This window comes from Diaporthe batatas (assembly GCF_019321695.1).
Source record: "Diaporthe batatas strain CRI 302-4 chromosome Unknown Contig00011, whole genome shotgun sequence".
Classification (NCBI taxonomy): domain Eukaryota; kingdom Fungi; phylum Ascomycota; class Sordariomycetes; order Diaporthales; family Diaporthaceae; genus Diaporthe; species Diaporthe batatas.
In genome coordinates this window covers 2,890,011-2,903,611 of record NW_025408558.1, presented here as the reverse complement: position 1 = coordinate 2,903,611, position 13,601 = coordinate 2,890,011, and the positions used below count along the sequence as shown (strand labels likewise).

The 13,601-nt window shown below is 41.9% G+C and overlaps 6 protein-coding genes across 6 annotated transcripts; 3 read left to right on the top strand and 3 right to left on the bottom strand.

Annotated features, from left to right (window-relative positions):
* Nucleotides 1-70: 70 nt before the first annotated feature.
* On the bottom strand, nt 71-976 carry KVR01_009497 (uncharacterized protein; the record flags this gene model as incomplete). Its single annotated transcript, XM_044789752.1, has 2 exons — nt 71-314; nt 378-976. 2 exons carry the CDS (start codon nt 974-976, stop codon nt 71-73), a joined length of 843 nt encoding a protein of 280 aa, XP_044641999.1.
* Nucleotides 977-5,578: 4,602 nt separating this feature from the next.
* KVR01_009475 (uncharacterized protein) lies at nt 5,579-6,783 on the top strand (the record flags this gene model as incomplete). Its single annotated transcript, XM_044788373.1, has 1 exon — nt 5,579-6,783. The coding sequence occupies exon 1, from the start codon at nt 5,677-5,679 to the stop codon at nt 6,781-6,783; it is 1,107 nt and encodes a 368-aa protein (XP_044641977.1). The 5' UTR covers nt 5,579-5,676.
* A 3-nt stretch (nt 6,784-6,786) lies between these two features.
* On the bottom strand, nt 6,787-8,216 carry KVR01_009266 (uncharacterized protein). The gene is made up of 2 exons (XM_044792222.1): nt 7,413-8,216; nt 6,787-7,330 (listed from the first exon to the last, which is right to left on the bottom strand). The coding sequence occupies exons 1-2, from the start codon at nt 7,966-7,968 to the stop codon at nt 6,912-6,914; spliced, it is 975 nt and encodes a 324-aa protein (XP_044641768.1). The 5' UTR covers nt 7,969-8,216; the 3' UTR covers nt 6,787-6,911.
* A 939-nt stretch (nt 8,217-9,155) lies between these two features.
* On the top strand, nt 9,156-9,641 carry KVR01_008889 (uncharacterized protein; the record flags this gene model as incomplete). The annotated part of the gene is made up of 2 exons (XM_044788119.1): nt 9,156-9,476; nt 9,513-9,641. The coding sequence occupies 2 exons, from the start codon at nt 9,156-9,158 to the stop codon at nt 9,639-9,641; spliced, it is 450 nt and encodes a 149-aa protein (XP_044641391.1).
* A 194-nt stretch (nt 9,642-9,835) lies between these two features.
* Nucleotides 9,836-10,960, bottom strand: KVR01_009389 (uncharacterized protein; the record flags this gene model as incomplete). The annotated part of the gene is made up of 3 exons (XM_044781790.1): nt 10,450-10,960; nt 10,042-10,364; nt 9,836-9,910 (listed from the first exon to the last, which is right to left on the bottom strand). Exons 1-3 carry the CDS (start codon nt 10,883-10,885, stop codon nt 9,836-9,838), a joined length of 834 nt encoding a protein of 277 aa, XP_044641891.1. The 5' UTR covers nt 10,886-10,960.
* Nucleotides 10,961-11,879: 919 nt separating this feature from the next.
* On the top strand, nt 11,880-13,599 carry KVR01_008930 (uncharacterized protein). The gene is made up of 2 exons (XM_044786207.1): nt 11,880-11,977; nt 12,030-13,599. The coding sequence occupies exon 2, from the start codon at nt 12,128-12,130 to the stop codon at nt 13,424-13,426; it is 1,299 nt and encodes a 432-aa protein (XP_044641432.1). The 5' UTR covers nt 11,880-11,977; nt 12,030-12,127; the 3' UTR covers nt 13,427-13,599.
* Nucleotides 13,600-13,601: the final 2 nt, after the last annotated feature.

The following is a 13,601-nucleotide window of genomic DNA, read 5'->3' as shown; positions in this document are numbered from 1 at the left end:
CTCAATACCTGCCACTTCTCAGTTGTGTAGTATGATGAAGCTGTGACTGTGGACTGCCCCTAGCAATAACTCAGACCAGGAAGTCTCGCATCTCCGCAACGACCACATCTGGTGCCTGCTCAGGTATATAGTGGCCCGAGTCGACAGAATGCCCATCGACGCCCACCCCTGTCTCCGTAACCTTCCGCCACTCTGCAAGAGCGTCGAATGCCTTCTCTACGATGCCGACATTGCCCCAGAGCACCCTGAGGGGAGACTTGATACGCCTTCCTTCTGCTAAATCTCGCTTCTGCTCATCCATATCCAGCGTTGCACTAGCTCGATAGTCCTGGCACATCCCATGTACTGTATCAGGATCACTCAGCCCATTGACATACACCTCGAAGCATTCAGATGCAAAAATGGCGGGCCCATCTCGCTGCCGGCCGCCCATGAACATCTCAGCAAGCTTGCGCGGGCTCCCAAGAATCAGCGTCTCGGGTAGCGGGCTCTTTTGGATAAGAAAGAACCAGTGGAAGTACGCCTTCGCAAAATCCAGGTTGGTAGCCTCGTACATGGCGAGGGTGGGGCAGATGTCGAGGAATATTGCCTTGCGAACGCGGTCCGGGTGGTCCACGCACAGCTTGTGGGCGACCCGGGCACCACGGTCGTGTGCGCAGACGTAGAAAGGGGCCCCACCGAAACCCAGCCCGTCCATGACCGCTACGCAGTCCAGGGCCATGGCCGACTTGGCATAGCTAGAGACGTCGTCCCTTGGCTTCGACGATGCGCCGTATCCGCGCAGGTCCATCAGCACGACGTTATACGAGCCCGTCAGCTGTGGGGCTACGCGGTGCCACATGTGGTGGGTCTGCGGGAAGCCATGGAGGAGCAGAAGGGGTGGCAGGTCCTTGCCGCCGGTGCTCCGGATGCCTGCGATCGTCACCTCCGGCTCGGCAGAGGTTTTGATGCGGAAGGGTTCGAAACCGTCAAACATGTTGCTTTTGGCTTTTGGCTTTGTCGCGACGCCGTCTTTTCAGAGGTGCTTTGGGCGGGATGTTGGCTTTTGATACAATGTCCCAGGTATCCTAGGGTAATCAACATCCACATACGTCACTTGTCGAACTGTCGCCGCTACGGGCTGTCAAGGTGCGCTCCGGTACGCACTGTCTCGGAAAAACAAAGCAGAGCCCCCCCCCGGTTAAATACCCTTTATTTTTTAGTTAAACTAAAACTTTATTAATAAGGTAGAAACTTTAATATTTCTTAATAGAATACCCTTATTAACTTATTAATATTCTTTAATTAATAAAAAAAAGGTTTTAATAATAACTAATTATTATTTATTATATTTTAAACTCTAATAGTTAAAGTTTTATTTATATTTTAATTTATTATTATTTAATAAATAGTTATAAACTAAGTTTTAATATAATTATATAATAATTTAGATTTATTATTAAAGGTTATTATTATTTATATAATTACTTTAAGTATATTATTATTATTATTATTAAATATAGTTAAGTTAAAATAATAAATTATAAAGATTTATTAATTTATTTTTATAATAATATTATAAAGTATAATTAATATATAAATTATATAAATTAAAAGTTAAAAGATTTTTATTTAATAAATTAGATTTATATTTTAATAAAATATAATACTTTTTATTAAATAGTTATAAATTAATATTATTATAAAATAATAAGTAATACCTTTAAAGTTTATATATAAAGTAATAAATAAATATATATATTAATTTATTAATATAATAAAAGTTTTATAATTATTACTTTTAGTAGGTATATTAGTTAAATTATATAATAAAAATATTTATTTTTATTAATAAGTTTAGTTTTAATAAATAGGATAGTATAAAAGGATAAATTAAGTACTTATTAAGTATACTTTATAAATTAAAAGTTTTTAAGTAAAGTTTACTTTTATATCCTCTTTATAATTATATTAAATAGTTTATTTATTATTATAATATATAAGGGTTATATAATAAAAGAGTTTTTCCTTTAATAATTAAAAGAAAATATCTTATTAAAGATAAATCTATATTTAAACTTAAGGTTAATCTTTATAATAAATAATATTTTTAATATTATAAAGTAGAAATAATTAAGGTAATAAATATAAAAGGTATAAAGTATAAATATTTATTTTTATATTTTTTAATTTTTATTTTATTAAGGTATATTTTAATAACTTAAAGTATTATTTATATTATTAATATTAATATAAATTATTAAATTATAATTTAAATACAAATTTTATTTAATTTCTATTTTTATATTTAAAAGGTTAAGTTTAAAGTTAAAGTTATTTAAGGATATTTTTATTATATATAAATATTAAAAAATATAAAATAAAGTAAATATAATAGTTTTAATTAAAAGTTATAAAATTAAAATTAATAAAGTTTTAATTAAGTAAAGTTATATAAATAAAAAGTATTATTTATAAATTAAATAATTAAATTAATAATTAAAGGTTAAAGTAAATAAATTAATTATAAATAAATCTATTTAATTAATTAAATATTTAATATTAAATACTTAATTTATTTTATTTACTTAAAATAAATAATTTTCTCTTTTAATTACTTTCTATTATTAACTATATTTTTATATACCTAATTATTACTTTTTTATTTAAAAATCCTTTAAAACTTATTATATAACTTTTACTTTATTAAATAAAGGAATTACTTTAATAAGTTTTTAATTCTTTTATTAAATAATTAATTTAATTATAAAATTTAATATTAAATAAAATTAATTAATTAGTTAAATAATTTTTATAAACTTTATAAAGTATATATTTTTAATATCTACTTAATAGTTTATTAAATAATTATTTAATAGTTTTTATTATAATAATAAATCTTTTTATTATTATTATTATTAAAGAAATTAATAAAGTCTTTCTTTCTTTTAAATATAATTTAATTAATATTTTAATTAATAAAATAACCTTTAAATTATATTTATTAAATTAAATATCCTCCTTTTATAAAGCTTATAAAGGTTAAATCTTTTATACTTTATAACTCTTATAAATTACTTAAATTAAACCTTTTAATAAATCCTTAAAATACTTTTAAAGTACTTTTATAATAAACTTTTAATATAAAATTATTTTATCTTCTTTTATTTATAATAATAATAATAAAAGAATAATTAATAGTTTTTATCTTTATTATAAACTTTTAAATACTATTATTATTACTATTAATAATAATAAGACTTTATTAAATTTATAAAAAAAATAATAATAATAATAATAATAACCTTATTAAAGTTACTTAATTATACTTAACTTTAAATAAATTAATATTAAATAATAGATTAATAATTATATTAATATTATTTTTTTATTTTTATTTTTATTACTTTTTTAAAAGGGATAAAGTTAACTTTATTACTATTAGACTCCTCTTTATTAAGTTTTATTTAAACTATTTAATAATAAAAAGACTTTTAATAAGTATTTAATTATAGTATTATTTATTATAATTATATTAAATTAGTCCTTTAAATTCTTATTAAATAAATTAATATATATATTATTTTATTTAATAAAATATTATTATTATAAAGAATCCCTTTATTTTAATAATAATAATTAGCTTTATAATAATTATTTAAAAATATAATTATATTTTTATTAATTACTTCTATTTCTTTTATATAGGGTCTACTTTTATTTTTATTTTAATTTTCTATTTAATAATTATTAATATAAATTAAAAGTCTTAAAGTTTAAGTCTTTATTAAGTATATTTATATTTACTACTTACCTAATTATTAATAAACTATCTCTTAAAGTAATTATTTACTAAATAACTAATAATAACTAAAAGACTTTAATTAATAATTATTTAATTAAATAATTACTTTATAATATAAATATTTATAACTCTTTTATTAATAATATAACTTTATAATTATATAAAATTAAAGAAAGAATGGTCGTTAAATCTTAAAGAATATATTTATAATATTATTATAATTAAATATTTTAATCCTTCTATTAATATCTTTTTTATAAATTTTAATTATAAAAGTATAAATTTTTAATTTATAAATTAACTAGCTTTAATAAAGATATCTTTTAGTTTAATAATTATATTTAAATAATCTTTATACTCCTTTATAATTAAATCTTTAATTAATTTAATATATTTTAATAAAAGACTTTAAATCCTATAACTTTAATCCTTTTATAATATAATACTTTATCTTTTAAATTATATAATAAAAATATTAATAGTTTTTAAATTATAAATTTTAATAAATAAAGTTAAGGTTAATTTATTTAAATATATTTATATTAAAAGTTAATTAAATAACTTTTAAAATATTTAATATTATTATTAATATTATTTATTAAGGATTTTACTTTAATAAAAGTTTTTATTATTAATACCTTTTACTTTTTCTTTCTATTAATAGATATATTCTTTTATTATTAATTTAAATAGTATTTTTATACCTTTTAAATTACTTAATTTATTATAATAACTTTATTTTAAATAGTTTTTAAAAATATTTATAAGTATTTTTAAATAATTTATTAAGCTTTAATTATTTTAATAATTAACTTTTAAATATATAACTATTTAAATAATATAGTATTTTATTAATAAACTATATAATTTAATTTTTAAATAAGTTTTATATAATAAATATTAAGTAGTTTAAACTTAATAGATTAATTTAATAATATTATTTATAAAGTTAATTAAGTTAATATTACTTTATATTAAAATAAGTAAGTTATATATATCTTTATAGATTAAATTTAAATTAATTATATAAGATTAGTATAATATTATTTTTATTTAATTAAATAATAAAGATAATTTATTATTAATATTAATAAGGTTAATAGGGGTATTTTAGTAAGAATGTTAGAGTTTTCGCTTTGTTAGTAAAGTTTTAGTTTAACTGAGGAATAGGGGGTATTTAATTAGGGGGGGGCTCTGCTTCGTTTTTCCGAGATAGTAGTAGCTTGGATTATTGCCGGTCAATCCTTTATCCTGGCAAGGGCCGTAGACCGATAACCGGTTCACCACCGCACCGAACAATGCCACAGTTCGTGTCGAGGGCGCACCGTAACCTCGGAAGTATTCAGTTTTGAGGAGTGGACCGGTATGCACGATTTGAATTCCGACGTTACTATTTGCGTCCCAGATTCTTCTACATTGGAACCATCACAGGGCGTGAAAGACTCGCAAGGCGGATTATTGTGCGATGGCTGCTCAGTTTGTCCGCCACACTTCTAAGTTGCCCCCGCAACTTCGAGTTGAGATCAGCATCAATGCAAGTGTACTTAAGGTATTATGGATGATTCTGGGTTCGCTGTGCAGTGCATTGAAACGAGCAACCTTTCTATGCGGTCACTTGGACTTAAACCACGCTCCAATCATTAACATGTCTCTTCGAGGCGTTTTTACAGGTGGAGCCAGAAGCCCGTCACCCGGTGTATCTCAAGTCCGGTCTCTACGACCCCACCTTATTCTTGTCCCATGGGGTGTGTTTGTTAGCACGAAAGCTCCGATCAAGATCCCGGCCACACATATAGCCGACCTAGGTCAACTACTTCACCTACCGCACTCAACACGTATCCCATATTCAGTGGAAATATCATCACCGCCTGTATCTGAACAACTGCGTCGATATGGCATCCACCATAAGCAACAAGCCTCTCCGCATCGCCGTCGTGCCCGGGGACGGCATCGGAACCGAGGTCATGCCCTACGGCGTGCGTTGTGTCCAAGCTGCAGCATCTCTCTTCAACATTCCCATGGAGTTTACATCCTTCGACTTTGCAAGCTGTGCCTACTACGCTAAACACGGAGACATGCTGCCACCCAACTGGAAGGAGACTTTGAGCGGCTACGACGCAATCTATTTTGGCGCCGTGGGACTGCCCGACCAGGTCCCAGACGACGTGTCGTTGTGGGGCAGCCTGCTCAAGTTCCGTCGCGAGTTCGACCAGTATATCAACCTCCGACCCAGCCGTCTCATGCCGGGCGTCAAGTGCCCCCTGGCAGGTCGCAAACCGGGCGACATCGACTTCTGGATCGTAAGGGAGAACACCGAAGGGGAATACAGCAGCATCGGCGGCAAGATGTTCGAGGGTACCGACCGGGAGACTGTCATTCAGGAGACCGTCATGACCCGCATCGGCGTTGACCGCGTGCTCAAGTATGCGTTCGACCTGGCGCAGAGCAGGCCGCGGAGGAAGCTCACCAGTGCGACCAAGAGCAACGGGATATCCATCACGATGCCGTACTGGGACAGCAGGGTGAAAGAGATGGCTACCAAGTATCCCGAGGTGAACGTCGAGAAGTACCACATCGACATTCTGACTGCTCATTTCGTGCAGCGGCCCCAGATCTTCGATGTTGTAGTGGGAAGTAATTTGTTTGGCGATATCCTGTCCGATCTTGGCCCTGCCTGCACTGGCACGATTGGCATAGCTCCCTCGGGAAACATTAACCCGGACAAGAAATTTCCCAGCCTCTTCGAACCTGTTCACGGAAGCGCTCCTGATATAATGGGCAAGGACATCGCGAATCCCGTCGGTATGATCTGGGCAGGCTCCATGATGCTGCAGCACCTAGGCCACCAGAATGCAGCCGACGTCATGTTGAGGGCCATCGAAGCTGTCCTCGCACGGTCAGAACCGGGTGTCATGACCGCTGATATGGGGGGCAAGGGAACCACAAAGAGTCTGGGGGAGGCTGTGGAACAGGAAATCCTCGCAACCAAAACGCAGTGATGGTTCGTGACGAAGGGTTATCTATTAAGCGCGAGACCAGCATATTATAGTCACCTAAAATCGAATCTATACTATTGATACAAAAGGAGTGTGAAAAGTATTCCACCATATGAAATCAAACTGAACATTCAGAAATCAAATTTCTGGCCAACGATCTCCTCGCTGTAAGCCCACAGCTTCCTAGAATTTTCCAGGTCGGTCGCGTACTCCAAAGCCTTCGACACCGCACAGTCTTCAAGATAGGCGCCGCTGTGGGCCTCTAGACCCGGGTCCAACGCAGCCGTCAGACCAGTTGCGCATCCCTGCGAGTCGTTCTTGGCGTGGCCTTCCGCGCTCCATTCCAGACCGGGGTTGTTCTTCTCGGCTGCAGCCTGCAGTGCCGGAAGCTGGGCCATAAAGTCCATGTGCACACCCAGGCCGGTCGACAGGATCAGGCCAGGGTGTACGGCAAAGGACTGGATGTTGTGGGGTTTGAGGCGGCGGGCCAGCTCGGTGGCAAAGAGAATGTTTGCGGTCTTGGACTGGCCATAAGCGGACCAAGGATCGTCTAGCAACATCCATTAATACCAGTGCTCATGAGAACAGGATACACTAATCAGAGTGGGAAGTTGAGCCTTTTCTACACTTACATTCTTTGCCGCCACTGAATGTTGGGTCGTTGAATCGGAAGGGTCCGATGCGGTGGCCGAGAGAGGTGAGGTTGATAATTCGTGCGCCAGCACCGGCGGCCAGGATCTTTGGCATGATGAGGTTGGTGAGAAGGAAGTGTCCGATGTGATTCGCGCTCAACTGCATCTCGTTTCCTTTCTTGTCGACCTGATATTCCAGAACGGCCATCAGGCCGGCGTTGTTGACCACGACATCAATCTTGGCGATTTCTGAATCTGACAGGATTGTCTCGGCCGCGCTGCGGACACTGTCCTGGTCAGAGAGCTCGCATGGCACGAACTTTACCGAGACGCTGCTGTTCGCAGATTTGATCTCCTCAACAACAGGGTCGACTTTGGACTTGGATCGGGAGACGAGTATGATTTGGGCCGGTGAGTATTTGGCCAGTGTTGTTGCGAGCCTAGCACCGAGGCCATTGGCACTGGTGCCAGTGATAAGGAATGTTCTCCCCTTGATCTCGGAGGGAAATGCTTCACAGACCTCTTCTGCTGTTGTCTGAGAGTTGAACTGGGACATTTTGGCTGTTGTTATACGAAGAGGGCGGATTGAGGCTTGCTTCCAAGGTTGGCCTAAGGTTGAAGTTATCTTGCTATGGTTCCGAACGGTTTAATGTGATGTTGGACCTTGGAATGGAGAGAAGAGAAGTCAGGTTGACATATTTATACATTCTGAGAATTGATTCGTGTAATATGGATTCAAGCTCGCAGCAGCATCAGCGTCGAGGTCTTTCGGCGATTTGATGGCGCCGCCAGTGATGATGACGCTCGCCGCCGGATGCAGCCGACTCGTGCTGGCGTCAGCAACTGGTAGTGCGTCTTTAAGTCCGAGTCGGTTTTGGCGTTAACCACAAATGGTAATGAATCCTTCTACCTGCAACTTTGAACACGCGCAGGAAAGTGGGTCCAATTCTGTCGCATCCCACATTTGATGTGGAATTTTTATTCCATCTATTACATTTTGCCGCTGGCTTCAATGTTTGCTGTCAAAATAATGATCAGGACACATACCGAGCGTGGAAATCTTGCATCAAACTAAATCTTGTTGAAAGCTTTCTAGATGTCCAGTGGCCAAATGAACCATTGACTGGGAAAGGACCACTTGAGAGTGAATAGAAGTTCCAGGGCTATATCCAGGATCCTACTCTATCAATCAATCAAATTGATGGGAATCTTGGAACGTGGACGATTCCAAGGCTCACACTTGGTTCAAGTTGCCTTAGGCGCCTGATGCAGCCAACAACCGGTAATAAGCCGGGGTTTAAAGACAACCCGGTGAGACAGACAGTGGCGCTTGTTGAATCTCCAATCTTCGTCAGTCACTCGATGACCCGTTTGCACAAATTTTCAGTCCGGTCACTTGGCCGTTGACTTGTCTGTTTGACCGAGGGATTGACTACCTGGACACTAGCGACCTCTGGCCAGTAACATGGGTCTGGGGGACGGTCTTAAGATGTCCTCAAGGCGACGCGCCCTCAGTTGACTGATGAGAGATTGGGTTAGGGTCAATCGAACAGGTTGTCAACATGCTCACCAGGCAGCAGTTCTGACCCCAGGGCTGTTGGTCGTCGTGGTGTGGCACTGCTGCGTGGCAGGGACGAGGCCTCTTGTCCCCACCCGTGCTGATGCGTCGAGTCGCTTCTGCTTCTCCTCTCTTCCCCCTTCCCATATCCATCAGAGTCAGCTGTGAAACGACATACACACAAAATGATGCTTCCTGAAGAGCCCCCGCGCCTCATCAGCCCCCTGAGTCCAACATTCGCATACTTTCTGGGCACCGGCATGCTACTGATAGCTCTGAATTGCTTCCTCCGTCCGCGCCAGGAGTACCGGAGGTTTGGCCTCCCCCTCGAAGATTCCCGCACACCCGCCAAGAAGAAAACCCACTCGCCACTCATATACCTTAAAGGCTCCCGCGAGCTCACCTACGGCCTAGCACTTATCATTCTACAGTACCAGGGCAATGTGGCCGGGGTCACGGCCTTCGCTGGCATCATATCACTGGCAGGACTGGCAGACGGCCTGGTGGTGTGGTCCAATGGTGGACAGGGGACGAAAGGCTAGACAAAGACACTTGGGCACTTTTTCGCCTTCGTCGTGCTTGCGAGCTGGGCGGCCTGGAGAGTACACCAGGTTCGGGAGGACTCGAAGGGTGGGTGGCCGGACGACCAGGTACATATTTTGGGCAGGTGACAGGTCGGCACTGCAATGCAGACGGGGGCATCGGTTGGTGAGCACCGGGTGACGGGTGTAGACATGGGGCCAGGGGCAGAAAAGAGTGCACGAGCGAGACTAGAGCAGGTCTAGGTCAACCAATAAATATATTTGAAGAATATTTAAGGATTTGAAAACGAGATATGTGATATCGTCCAGGATACTGGCTCTTTTCACTTCCCATTTGCGTCCTTGCCAAGTCTTTGAGACAATTCCTTCAGACCCTGACCTTGGCTCATGAAGAAGTCCTGATGATGTTTCTGGTTAGCTATCCTGTTTCGCTTTTACTCTCACGGTATCGTGGAGCATCACTAGCAAACGCAGCCATCGTTCAAATGTGCTTACCCCGAGCGTAGTTGGTACCCAGTTTGCCAGGAACTTCATCGTGCCAGCCCAAGGTCCCTTGTACACCCTTGACCGCATACCCCCCCCCCCCAAGCATATCGTCAACTATAGACTGAGCAAACTCCTTTGACGAGCATCCTTTGGGTTTGGCCTCCCCACTTGCCCATGAGGCTATGATATCTTTTATTGGAGTATAGCGTGAGTTTGGCGGCAATCCAAAATTAGAATCGTTGGCGTGAAACTGGCTGTTAATGGTTCCGGCCATAATTGTGATCACACTGACTCCGAAGGGTGAGAGCTCAAGCCGTAGTGTTTCGGAGACTGCGTCGAGTGCGGCTTTGGATGCGGCATAGGTAGCTGAAGATTTCGAATTGTGGGGTAAGTCAAACTTGAAGTGATGGATATCACAGGCCAGGGAGTGCCAGGTTTCCATGCAACTCACCTATCCAGGGCGTATTGAGTATGGCGCCAACGCTGCTCACGTTGACTATCCTACCCTGGCTTGTAATTAGGAGGTCTGAGAATGCCTGTATCATTCGAATCGGACCCCACAGATTGGTATCAAAAAGCTGTTGTGCCCTAGCTATGTCTACGTCAAGTATAGGTTGTGCATAACCACAACCTGCGTTGTTCACGAGGATATCAAGTCCTTGGCCGCTCTCAGAGACAGCCTTGACAGCATCAGCCACCGAAGCTGGGCTCAAGACGTCAAGCCTCAGAACCGTGACATTACTAAGGCTTGAAAGTGACTCTGGGACTTTCGCGGGATCCCGAGCTGTTGCAAATACACGATGCCCTCGCATGGCAAGGGCAACGGCCAACGCTTCCCCTATGCCCCCAGCTGAGCAGCCTGTAACTAGGATTGACTTTGTGGACATTGGAAAGCTTGTTTGGAAAGGTGATGTTCTGTAGGTGGATGTAGGTGGAAATCCCGATCTTGGTGTTGCTTGTTTTGCGGAGAGACGACAAGAACCGCATAGAAAAGGGATGTGCAAGTCTCCGTTTTCTCCACGCGGTTAATAAGACGCGACGCGTTGCTGTTGGCCAAGGCTCGACATTGCTACCAACAGCCCTGGAGCCCTCGGCGCTATGCCCGTCTGGTCCGATCATACGCTGCGGCACCACTTGTCGCCATCGATGCCCAGGTGCAAATCCCATCACAACACTGTATTTCCATGTCCACAGTGACAACAGGAATTGCGTGTCCCTGTTGGGTCTGTACCTTTACTCTGGGTACAAAAGGGGCTCTCTGTGGTGTTGGCACATTTGCCAACTTTAGAAGCGATCGTATTGACTTCGGAGAAATACCAAAAGACTCCAATGGCTCCTGTGGAGATTGGTGCAAACCGAGAATTACTTGTTGGTCTCCGATCCAAGCTCAACAAAAGTCGGTCTCAGGGGTGGGTGACACATGGGTGATCTGGAAAATAAATGCCAGATATCAATTACAACAACGCTTGAACACAGCGCAAAAATGCTCATTAAGCACTTTGTCGAGCGGGTGTCATCTGCATGATAGGGTCACCAATATGCCGCTAGAAGGGATATCTTCGTTGAGTTTTAGTAGCAACGTGCTTGTAAGGACAGCCCAAGATGACGCTGACACCCCTGACCTTGTAACCACCCTAAGCAATTGGCGTTCATCCAAATTCCGTCGCTGGCGTCAGCACTACTCTCCGTTCCTCCGCCCTGCTTGCCCTTGACCGCAACCCCCAACACCTGCCCCGCTTTCTCGGCCGGCCTAACTCCGTTCGAAGTTGGCAACGCTCAGAGCAAGACACGGGATTGTTGGAGGCTTGGGAGGAGGACAAGATAACAAGGACCAGATGACCCCGCACTAATACCAAGAAGCCCAAGACGCCTGGCCAAGCAGCACGTGCCCGACGCCATGACTTTCGACAGCGACAACAGTGGTGATGAGCGTGGCGTTGCCATTTCTCTTGTGTCCAACTCATGTCCCATGCTATGTAGTGAGTATGTCAAGACTCAGTCCAAGAATACCACATACCTAACGAGGTCCAGACAAGCACTCCTGTCATCTCAGCCAAGTCAAGTCAGCCTCGCAAACAAGCAACCACCGGGAATAAAGAGGATACGAGCCCAGGCCTTGAACAGCCAAGATGGCCACTGCATCAGCGATAGCGATAGCAGCGGCCTACCACACCACGATCGATCCGCGGTTGCATCCGTACCCTTATGCACACCCGGCGATACACGGCCTGGGTCTGCCCACGGGAACTGCCTACACCCACTTCTCCGCGCCGGACCAGTACGAGGCTCTGCTGGGTAGGAAGCTGACGCCGACGCCGTCACATTTGACCTCCCGCATCCTGTACGTGCCCAGCCACAACGATAAGGCTGCGCACCTCCCGATCTACGACTTCACCAAGGACTACAAGGAGACGGTCCAAGATGAGCCCGTGGGCAGCTCACGCTTCAAGACCCGCTTCGGCCTGATGCCCAAGCCCAACGGAGACGGCCGCGGCTCGAGCGAAGTGAGCTACCTGGTCGACTTCGAGCCTCTCGAGCGGCGCAAGTCACTATCTGGGCCCATTGTCCCTGGCGGCGTGGGCGCTGGTGGCACCCGCAGGAAGAGCAGCCTCGGGGCTGGGCCGGCGCTTGTGACTCGCGGCACAGTCAGTCGCCGGATGCTGTACGGTGGTGCGGACGTCGGCTTGACCATTCCGCCACCGCAGGCGTCGCTCGCCGACGGGGACGTGGCCTACAGCGTGACGCCCGCCTCGACGGACGTGGACATCCGGGTCGTGGTGAGCTTTCCCCTGAAGCCGACCCAGAGCAGGTTCGGCAGCAGCCGCAACGCATGGTTCACGTTCACCGTGCCGAGCTTGCTGGACGATGAGAGGACGCTGCAGTGGCAGGTCCATCCCGTCGAGCACGGCCTGCTGAGGTACACGCTCGTTGAGTTAGGGGAAGGCATCCGTGATGGTGCAGTAGTGAACGACGCCGCCAAGGATGAGGAAAACTGGTGGGAGGAAAAGAAGGAGCAAGATAAGGCCAAGGAGGATGGTGGAGACGAGGAAAAAGTCCCGTACTCCGCGACGCTCGAGAAGCATGAGCCTCGAATCCGCGCAATCTACCACAATGTTGGCCTGGGCTTTTCACTCTCGCAGCCCTTCAGCGAGGGCGCCCTGCTGTTGCAGGCCAATCTCGACCCGGAGCTTGAGGCCATCATCGTCGCCAGCCTGCTTGGCCTATTGTGGAGGGCTCGAGGCGAGGAGAGCAAGGGGAGGAAAGGCTCCAAGAGCGATATCACGCCAAGGACGAGGTCCAAGTCCGAGGTCAACGCACCGGTCAGGAAGAACAGCGTCGGTGCGGCGAGTGAGGAAAAGAACGCAGCTTTACCGGCGCGACCCGGCCGTCGCCAGAGCTTAATTGGGAAGATACTGGGGAAGAAATAACAAGGCCCAGCTCGCACAATGATGTGGCAGAGGGGGAGACAGCACTATTGATTACACAGCATTGTATTTAGTGTCTTCGAATGCTTCAGCGGCGTCTGGGCAATTTGGTGTTCTGGATTATGAGATACCCGTGGGGAGACTGTCACCATTCACTTTCCTTAGTTGGTTTGTACAG